The sequence below is a fragment of the Perca fluviatilis genome, chromosome 3 (genome assembly GCF_010015445.1).
Source record: "Perca fluviatilis chromosome 3, GENO_Pfluv_1.0, whole genome shotgun sequence".
NCBI lineage: Eukaryota > Metazoa > Chordata > Actinopteri > Perciformes > Percidae > Perca > Perca fluviatilis.
In genome coordinates, this window is record NC_053114.1 from 27,489,375 (window position 1) to 27,500,638 (window position 11,264).

Genomic DNA, 11,264 nt, shown 5'->3' on the forward strand with positions numbered 1-11,264 from the left:
AAAAATTGTAAAAATGTTTGTCTTCAAAGTGCTTGTCTTTCTGACCAACAGTCAAAAACTCAAAGATATTTAGTTTATAATGATATGAAACAGGAGGAAAAACGAACCGTCCTCACACATAACAAGCTGGAACTTTATTTGCTTGTAAGTTGCTGATTAACTTGCTACTCATTTCGGCACCAGTGGCTACAATTAGTAGGCTTCTTAGTAGGCTACTTTGCATTGTTAAGGGATCTTTTAGCAGATGTTTACAGCTGTTACCAAGAATAAATCAGCAAATACGACCACAGTAACAAGTAATACATTACAGAAACACAAGGCTTAACATTGGAGAGGCTAGAGAGAATCGATCTAGCCGTTAAAATTGGCAGCATAGTGTGCCATGATTTACAGTAGCCTACCACTGATTAAGTCACTTGATCAAAGTGGAGTCGCCTTCAGACACTTCCTTGATTTCCTATCAAACTAATTATCTGAACTATCATCAGTTTTACTCTTTAAATTAATGATTACAAATTTCAGTCGAAAGGAATAATAACAGGGAAATGTTCAAGTTAAAGATATGTGAGATATTCCGCCATTAAAAAAACCACTTCCTGCCTGTCATGAATTTTCTCCCCAGGCGTCATGTTGATTTCCACCAATCAGAGAGTTCTTTGATTCCAGCTCGGCCAATGGGAGGCCAGGAAGTTATTACCGTGTCAGTGGGTGTGATCCTGCAGAAGGAAGCGTTACTGAACAATATATATCAAAGTTTTAAGGTAAGTTTGTACCGACTTTAACAAAGAGTTATTGTACAGTAAATCTAAAGATGACGAGTTAGAAAACATGTCTGCCTGGTCCTGTGTCTTTCAGCGGTATAGTAAACACTTTTAGCAGTTTGGTCGCACCGTGGCCGAAGTTTTACGGCAGTTGTGTCTACTGTACGTGAGGTTTACCAACACGAACTGAGCTCTCACAATAACCCACCGAGCTGATCCTTTTATGTCTTTATCGTTTTAACAAAACGTTTGCCATTATAAAAACAGACGGTGTATGTCTCTGGTTGGTTGAATCAAACTGTAACGTTGCTGTAAAATTCTCGATAAAAACATTCACACCTGTGGCAGCAGGTAACTAGCTAACTTCACGTACTTGTAACTCTAACCGAAACTCACGTTACGTTACCTGTAAGGGAATTTCAAACAAAAAAATACTGTAACAGTAGGCTACTGTGGAAAACACATACTTGATTTGTCAAACAGACTGCTGGAGCCTCGTATTAGCTGCACGTGAACGTTTGAATTATTTGTTGCAAAGAATGCAGGGTTTGTCCCTCATCCCTCACAAGCTGGAGCCCCCAAATTTTATCCACTTTGCTTTATAGTTTATCATTTTGTTGTTAAATTAATAATTGGCTAATTATTTAAGCACCCTGATCACCTTTCTAAGTAATATAGGTTCCTTGTTGTAATTCATTGTTGTCACTTACCTTGTCTGTCGATTTACAATACAGACGGCTCTGTCCGGTTGGTCAAATCACACTGTAATGCTTAGAATTGCTTTAAAGGTCCCATGGCATGGTGCTCTTTGGATGCTTTTATATAGACCTTAGTGGTCCCCTAATACTGTATCTGAAGTCTCTTTTCTATAGACCTTAGTGGTCCCCTAATACTGTATCTGAAGTCTCTTTTATATAGACCTTAGTGGTCCCCTAATACTGTATCTGAAGTCTCTTTTATATAGACCTTAGTGGTCCCCTAATACTGTATCTGAAGACTCTTTTATATAGACCTTAGTGGTCCCCTAATACTGTATCTGAAGTCTCTTTTATATAGACCTTAGTGGTCCCCTAATACTGTATCTGAAGTCTCTTTTATATAGACCTTAGTGGTCCCCTAATACTGTATCTGAAGTCTCTTTTATATAGGCCTTAGTGGTCCCCTAATACTGTATCTGAAGTCTCTTTTATATAGACCTTAGTGGTCCCCTAATACTGTATCTGAAGTCTCTTTTATATAGGCCTTAGTGGTCCCCTAATACTGTATCTGAAGACTCTTTTATATAGACCTTAGTGGTCCCCTAATACTGTATCTGAAGTCTCTTTTATATAGAGCTTAGTGGTCCCCTAATACTGTATCTGAAGTCTCTTTTATATAGACCTTAGTGGTCCCCTAATACTGTATCGGAAGTCTCTTTTATATAGACCTTAGTGGTCCCCTAATACTGTATCTGAAGTCTCTTTTATATAGACCTTAGTGGTCCCCTAATACTGTATCTGAAGTCTCTTTTATATAGACCTTAGTGCTCCCCTAATACTGTATCTGAAGACTCTTTCCCAAAATTCAGCCTCGGTGCAGAATTCCAGCCACTAGAGCCAGTCCCACAATGAGCTTTCCTTAGGATGTGCCATTTCTGGGTCTGTAGCTATTGAGGAGGAGAGGGGAGGGTGGAGGGTGGGGGTGTGGCCTTGACTAACTGCCACTTTGCTCGTTTGAAAGCCATGAAGTCTCTGTCTCTCTCTCATGGGCAGGCCAAATTCTCTGGACGGGCAAAGCAGAGAAAGGGGAGGTAACCTTGCTCCTTATGACCTCATAAGGAGAAGATTCCAGATCGGCCCATCTGAGCTTTCATTTTCTCAAAGGCAGAGCAGGATACCCAGGGCTTGGTTTACACCTATCACCATTTCTAGCCACTGAGAGACCATAGGCAGGCTGGGGGAACGCATATTAATGTTAAAAAAACTCATAAAGACTAAATTTTCATGCCATGGGACCTTTTAAAGAACACATCTCTTTGTGGTCAGCATGAACAGAGGGAATGATTACTCCGACCAATAATTCTATCTATGTATATATACCCTGTGAGTATTGTTTTAAGACAGATTAGAAAAAAGTTATATAGGCTATACTTAAAGCCCCTACACACCCATGGTCCACCTACACAGATGTTTAGACTTTTTCTACCTGATTAGACCTCTTCTCAGAACTGTGGACATCACTCTCCCACTCTCCAGTAGCTTCAGGGTACAACAAACTTACCCCTCTATCATAGTAGTACATATAGAGGCTGGTGACATCCTGTAATTCCCAGAGTAGCTTTAGCCAACTTTAACCTGATTCCTATGTTTGTGACTTCAAGTGTTCACATTACAGGACAAACCAGGACATTCATATGATTACAGAGTTGGTTTTGTCTCACAAAAACTGTGCATGGAGAATATAACAATATAACATAACACTGGATGTCCCTCATTTTCGGCCGGATGTCCCTCACCTTCCGCTGTTTCTTTGCGTTGGTATTCTAAACTGCGGTCGATTTGGGATACATACTCCGAGCTAGTACCAACAATCAATTATATTTATCTTTTTTTTTTTTTTTTGAGTAAAATTCTCATCACACTCCACAGCCATTTTTATTCCAGAGCTTGCCTCCCTAGGTGCACATGTTCCACCAAAACAAGTTTCGTCCCGAGGCCATTTGGCACCAAACCTGCACCGGCGCTTAGCGCCGCCCAAGACGGTTGTGATTGGTTCAAAGAAATGCCAATAAACCAGAGCATGTTTTTCTCCTATCCCGGAATGATGTGTGGACTAGCCAGACTTTCCTCTGCAGTGCTGTGGAGGTAGGTCTGGCAATGCGAGGCTAGGTCTATGTAAACAATTTATTAGTGCTGAAAGTAAATTTTATGTCAATGTTTTCTATTAGTTGATTGACAAAAAACTAATGATAATATGATGATATATTCATAATTTAAGTAATTTATCAATCAAAATGACAAATTTGCTTTTCAAATGTGAGAACCTTTTGCATTTCGTCACACACAACAAGCAATTAGAATATTCGGTCTGGTAAAGGGCATTTTTTACAATTTTATAGACTAAATGATTCACCAAAAGATAATACCAGATAACAGTCCCACAGGTCCGTTAAGTTTACATATGGAGCTATAAAGTACTATAGACAACAACACAAAACAGACAGAAACAAGCATCATCTCACATCATGACAAAAAGGTAAAATTACTAGTCTGTGGAAGCACATCTCTGTGTGATTTCAATATTTATTTCACCTAAATGTCAGCCAAGCTCTCCAGGGAATACTAGAGGTGGCCTTTTGGCAGCAAAGCTAAATGATATATTTTAAGCTGCTGATGATCACTTAATCCTCATACAGCTGTTGAAAAAATCTCACAGTAGACTTCCACAGTACCGGTAGATAGGATAGCACATAATTACATACTGGCTAAATTGTGGAGATTCCTGTAGACCCAGTAGCCAAGCATACTGCAAGCATGTATTAGTGAAACATGAGGACATGCATATAATCCAGCTCAGAGGATGCTCTTTCCATGCAGAGAGCTCTGCATCCTGTGCATGGAGACAACACCAGCAGTGAGCCAACGGGCTCCAGTGGTTCATTCAGAATACAGGAGTTAGGGCCTGGACTGGGGGAGGGGAGGACTGAGATTAAACATGTTTTATGTAATGAGGGTTTCAAAAGGAAGCTGGGGCAAAAAAGGGTAAAGTGGAGTGAGGCCACAACAACGAGGGACCACTAGGACAGAAGTGGGTTTAACTCCAGGAGGAAACAAATTCCTGGCTGTCACAGGCAGTTATATTTAGATATTTTAGATAAGTTGTTAGGTTGATAGGTTATTTCCCTCTTTGCGTTGATTGGGAATGGTATCATCGGCTGATGAAAGGAAAAGTATATTGAACATTTCATCACATCTCAAGTTCAGAATCTGATGGACAGTTCAGAGAAATGGTTGTGTAACTGAGACAATATCAACTCTTTTTGTCACCATGTGTTTCATTTCATCTTTTATTGTGTAACATGTCAGAAAACGGTGATAAATGCCTACCACAATATAACAAAGTAATAAACAAAGATAAACATTTTACAATCGTAGAAAACAACAAATCCTCACATCCATGAAGGTGAACCAGTGAATGTTCGGCAACTTTGATTGAAAATTACTTAAACAATTACGCTCTAACACATTGTATTCCCCATAGAAACCGCTCTACCTTATTAATTCATAACTCCACTCAAAGATCAACTCCAGTTAAATCACATTTTAAGTATTTTAATTGCTATCTTTTTCTCTCAATTCTTATCATTTTGGCGCTGGTGATTCTCCTTTGGCGCTGGCTAAAACCTCTTTGGGGGGTGCCAAAACTTACTCTCTGCAGGAAAAACTCCGGTGTCTGCGTACAGTAAAGGCAAAGAGTCTGTGTTACCTTATTTGACAGAAATCTATGCATGTGCCTGTCATTTTTGACAATTTGATGAACAAAACTGTCTATTTTGCTTGAGTAAATGAAACCCCAGTTAACAAAATGGCTTTAAAAAGAATAATATTTAAATACTACTGGTAAAATCATCGGGGGAGTCCCGCACAGCCTGACTCTGTGCGGTAAAACAGAGATAACCGCTCCTATTCAAGTTTATGTTCTGCTTGTTCAACGGTTGTTTGGTAAACTGCTATTAAAGGTGACTACTTAGTTTTGTTATTAAATTGTCACGACACAACAATAAAATATTGAATGTAATCATGAATATTATGATTTGCTACCTCCCTAATCCTTTGGTAGTGTTGACCTTTTGTGGGTTTTAGTTTTATTCGGGTCTTATGATATTATCATTTGAAATGGTTGTAGTATTATGTAATAGTAGCCCTTCTCAAAAATCCTTAAAATGAGCAAAACAAGCAGTCACTTATTTTCACTTATTTAATGTAAGATGTTATGAAGTGGAACGCACCCCAAAATAAAGTGGAGATAATGATTTTCTCCAGGATATTTTACAGCAACTCAGCACACGCTATTTGTCTTTTACTCATGGCTCTACACGTTTAAGTGTATTTGTAGACTTGTGTTATCTTCTTCTGCACATCAGACGGAGGATCCTTTGATGTTGTCTGCTCACCATTGAATGAACAAAAATGTGCTGTGTCTCAAATTGTGTTCAGAGGATGGCAGACAAGACTGTGGATCGTGGGCCATGGACTGGATGTGCGGTTATGTTTCTGCAGTCGCTCTGTCCTGGTGTGAACCTGCTCTCTCTCTACAAAGACCGAGAACAGGGAAAGTTCATCGTTTTTAAAGTCATTAAGCTGACACTTACAGGTGAGCGCTCTAGTAAGGATCTGTTAGGCACACCTAGTATACTAATTAAGATAAATGACCCACTCATCACAACAAATCAGTATTTTCTGGGATGTCACATAAATAAATCAGAATTTTCCGTTGTCAGATTCTGCAGGAGGTCTGGGTGGTTATGAGATCCTTAAGGTCCATGACGCTGATCCCTTTCTGGGGGTGGAGGTGAAGTTTGAGGATGTGGCAGCATGTCAGCAGTTCCTCGAGAGCTACAGCTCTGGAGCGGTGCGTCAGTCCCTCTCGCAGCACGCCTGCCGGCTTCTTGCACTCAGCCAAGAGTTCACAGTGGAAACTCAGCTCAAGGCCAGCACTCACATCCTGGATCTTTATCTGGACAAGCTGGAGCTTTGCCTGCAGCACATCCACCTGTCACAGGTATACTGGATGTTTCTGTTTGTCTGTTCTTTGGCGATTTACAGCAACACTATGTAACTTTTAGCTGCAGCTGTAGTTCTAATGAGACAGCCAAAATTTTAAGTAGTTGATATTTTGCCGAGTTAATCAGACTGAATTTCCATTTACAGTTTTTCTCAATTGCTAAACACTAAAACCCATTGGCTGAACAAAGTTCTCAGTTGCCTGAACTAATTGTGCAGTCTGTTGTCAATACCTTAAACCATTTCACATGGTAAAACACAATTTGCAGATCTCACTTAGACTTTTCAGCAAAACTCTAAACACATTCTCATTCTCAAAACACTAATGCACATGTCGTCCATACTGGTAAACACAAATGGCAACAATCAAATAGAAATAGAGAACATGTCATTGATTGAACACAACCACTCAAAATTGATTTCACTTGTTTTAAATGTTGTGACACAACCAATATAAGCCAGTTCAGAGAGCAAACAGGTTGTTGAAGGTGGGACAATATAGTAAATACTATATACAATTAATATTTAGTATAGTCATAGTCAATGTGAGTCTATGGTGTTTTGATAGGCCAGATTAATAAAGATTAGAGAAGGAAAGAGCAGCAAAACCATACAGATGTGAGTCCTGTGGGTGGCACGATGTACACTCGCACATCAGAAAGTAATTGTTCACCTAAATGTTCTCATTCATTTTATTAAGTGACCTTTGTCATTTTGTGTCAGCCGGAGCGCCTGCGCGATGAGGAGATTGATCATCTGGAGCAGCAGCTGCAGACTCAGGCCCTCCGCCCAGCCCCACAGTCGACCCCTGTTACACAGGAAGAGTCTCCGGTCCCCAGCAACAGCTTCAAATTTCAGAATAAAGTCTTCGGTGAGTCGAGACGACCATTTCTACTTTTGAGTCTTGTTTAGTGTGTCCTTTACAGACTTAATGCCAGACCTTTGGCCAAAAGAGTGCACAATAGTGATTAAAAATGCATTTATATCCGATAGAGATACTTTTTTTCATTCTTTTCATTTTTGGTGCTTGGTGCCTTTTTATTATTAGATTCACCAGAAGCACACGGTTCAGTGACATATGGTGGAGAAACCTTGCTGTCAACTTTAAATGACCATACAGTTGTTTTTTTTGTGTGTTTTAGGACTTTACTACAAATTGTGTGCACACTACTAATTACTTTCAATAATTTTTCAAAGCACACCATTTTTTTTAAAGATAAATGTATTTCCTATCTTCCAGGCAGCCATTGTTTTTTAGTTCATCCAACAACGTGTTAAAGGGAAGTTGAGATAAGAAACTTGCTTGTAATAAATAATCCATATTGATTTTTTACAATTGTGTCATTTCTGCATCAATCAATCAATCAATCATCAACATTTATTTATATAGCACTTTACAGCAACCAGCAGGTATCCAAAGTGCTTTACATCAAGAACCATGAATAAAACAGCATAACATACAATAAAAAGAATTAAAACATAGATAACAGTCAAATCAGAAAAGGTTACATAGAAACAGGAGGAGGAAAGGGAAATTGTCACACCACTACTATGTATTAAAAGCCATTCTAAATAAATACGTTTAAAATAAGTTTGGATCTAAAGAGAGCTACATCTGTAGTAGTGCGAATGTCAGGGGGTAACTTGTTCTGCGAAAGCCCGATCACCCCACAGTTTATACCTTGAGACTTGTAAAACCAGTTGATTTGAAGGCCGCAATGACCTGTTCACGAAGGGCTAACATCTCAGACAAATACTCCGGGCCCAGGTCATTTAAGGCCTTTAAAACAAACATTTAATCTTAAAATGGATTCCAAAATGCACCGGGAGCCATGGTCGTACAGTCTGTAGCTTCTATTGTTTTGAAACCTCTTTAATGTTGGCGTGTCCGTGTCCTTGTTGGAAGCCTCCTCACTGACATTTGTTGGTCTGCAGTCAAGAAGATTTCAATGTGAGGAAGCCAACAACTTCATGTTATTTTTTTCACAACATCCAATACTGACAGCATATGAATTCAGTGCCGTTTGTCAGCTGACTCTCTAATCCAACCTTTCATAAATTGATGCTCAGTCGTTGGGAAGAGATTAGTGCCAGCAGATAATGTATTTGAATTGCATTGATTTGAATTTGTCGACCTCATATTGAACTGTTAAATTAACATTAACTGATGAGGCACTACAGTGTCTTGAAAGTTAATTTAAATGTTCTTAATTAGTTAATTAAAGATATGATTTGAGTTCATGTAAATGTAGATTCAGCTTCCTCAGACACTCTACAATGTCTGGGCATCAGGGACTCCTGTTCCCTCAGTGCCTCCTCCAAGGCCCTCAACAGCCCGAGCTGACCTCGTTTCAAGTTGACTCTGAATAATGAAAACTGATTTCATCAAAATAACATATTTTAGAGGGGAATGGGTTTCACATCGCCTGTACCAGTGATATAATTTGCCTTAGAATAGTTTGTATTGAGTATGTTTGTGAGACTCAAAGTGTGCGTGCAGTATTTACAGATTTTGAAAGTGACAAAGGTAGTGCAGACAGTTTATGAGCGATCAATGTGTTAGAATCGGGGTGTTGTGGGTTAAATGTCCCGGTGCTATTAGGGGGTGTCACAAACACCAACCTGCATGCGGTCCACTTTCCCTAGTGTTGTTCATGGGTCCCTACTGTAGTCCTTAGATAATGAGTCAGTTTTTCCATGGATTATATTTCCTCTACAACATGTCCAGCCACTGTTGTGGTCTCGGAGGGTCACATTTCAACCAGCGCCTTGTGATGGCCTTTTTTCATGCAGTTATTTTGAATTTTAAATAGATAGATGTCCTTTTGAATTATGCCCCCGGGTATCAGTCCCAGGTACACACTCCGGGGGTCCCTGGGAATCTTGTAGCATAAAATCTTCTCAAAACTCTGATTAAATTCTTCCAATCTGAATTTCCTCCATCTTTTAAAGCTACTGGAAGTTTGTTGCGTTTTACAAATGGAGTGTGAATCACCCTTCAACAGTTTAATGTTCAGTAATCAATGGTGTGGTAATGGCTCAAAGAAAGATAACAACGGTTTCTTTTGAAAAAAAAGAATGATTAATGTATATACAAATCTTGTTGATCCTATAAGGTTAAGGTGCAAGTTATTCTTGGAAATATTTACTGTCTACACACAATTCTTATTAACCAAAGTGTATGTAATCACAGTTAAGTTCAGTCTATATTAATGTCTTTTCCTCCATCCTTTACATCTGACCCATCAGAGGACCGAATGCTGACAGCAACAGACGTTCAGAGCTTTTCTAACGGAGTGGGCCGTCAGTGGAAGCATGTAGGGAGGGCCTTGGGGAAGAGCTGCCGGGCTTTGAAGGGTCCGGCCATAGACAACCTGGCCTACGAGTATGAGAGAGAAGGCCTGTATGAGCAAGCCTATCAGCTGCTGAGCCGCTTCATCCAGGCGGAGGGCAGAGCGGCCAAGCTGAGCCGGCTGGTCAAAGCACTGGAGGACTGCAAACTCACCAGCCTGGCTGAAAATATTCTGGACATACAGCCACGAGAGTAACTCTGTGTGCTTTTGTTTCATGTGTACGCATCGTGAAAACTGAGGAGCGGGTGACTCTGTCCTGCCTGCTTTTACAGTATGTTTGTTATTGATTGACTGTCTGTCATTCAAAACCATTCCTCTGTGTGTGTGTGTGTGTGTGTGTGTGTGTGTGTGTGTGTGTGTGTGTGTGTGTGTGTGTGTGTGTGTGTGTGTGTGTGTGTGTGTGTGTGTGTGTGTGTGTGTGTGTGTGTGTGTTTGTGTGTGAGAGAGAGAGACGTGTTTCAGACTTGATTCATATCCTGATTTGCTTTTCAATTTTTATTTTCATTTAGAGGAAATTATCTGTCATCACTGTTTAAAAGATATACTATCTTGAGTTTAATGCACTGTTTAAACCTCTTTCGTTTGTGCTTTATAAGTCAATTTACAGATGAATCCTTCCACAACTGAAGGTTATTGAGGTTTTTTTTTCTACAAAATGGGTGCATACAAATTAAATGGTTGTAAAAAAAAAAAAAGTCTTTATGTTTGTGTTTGATGCATTAGTGTAATTAAAACTGAAAACATTATTTTGTCAAAATTCCCTCAGGTATAATTTAGTGTTTAATCCTCCCTCCCTACCATCACTCATGTCACACACACACACACACACACACACACACACACACACACACACACACACACACACACACACACACACACACGCTCAAATGATTAAACTGTGCTGATTACTGATGTGTGTATGGGCCTGCATGTGTCACATTGTGGAAGCTTCAGAGATGTAGAGGTTGCACGTGTGTGTGTGTGTGTGTATGTGTGTGTGCGCGCGTGCGTGCGTGCGTGCGTGCGTGCGTGTGTTCTTTATCACAGCTCAGCTGTCAAAAAAGGAAATTTATTTGGAGTCTCTTCAGGTTGAGCTTCTCTGCTGGTTTCCATTCAGGGTCCACTGTAAAAAGCCCAACCCCCCCCCCCTTTCACTCCACTTGACCATCCATCCAGATGTGATGTGTGGATTAGAAGCTTTTATCACACACACAAACACTTATTAATGCTATATGGTCACAACACCCAGCATACACAGTTTTATAAGTTATGATAAACACACATCTCGTGTATGTCTGCTGTAACCAGGAAACATGTCCTCAGCAATGTTTATGACATGTGGAGGAGTAGAGAAAAGGTGGCTTTGAAACAACATTATCATAATGAAG

General features: G+C 39.8%; 1 protein-coding gene across 1 annotated transcript; it reads left to right on the plus strand.

The window, feature by feature from the left end:
- Nucleotides 1–638: 638 nt before the first annotated feature.
- tradd (tnfrsf1a-associated via death domain) lies at nucleotides 639–10,581 on the plus strand. Its single transcript, XM_039796210.1, has 5 exons — nucleotides 639–761; nucleotides 5,957–6,113; nucleotides 6,241–6,521; nucleotides 7,247–7,394; nucleotides 9,773–10,581. Exons 1-5 carry the CDS (start codon nucleotides 675–677, stop codon nucleotides 10,069–10,071), a joined length of 972 nt encoding a protein of 323 aa, XP_039652144.1. The 5' UTR covers nucleotides 639–674; the 3' UTR covers nucleotides 10,072–10,581.
- The last annotated feature ends 683 nt before the right edge of the window (nucleotides 10,582–11,264 follow it).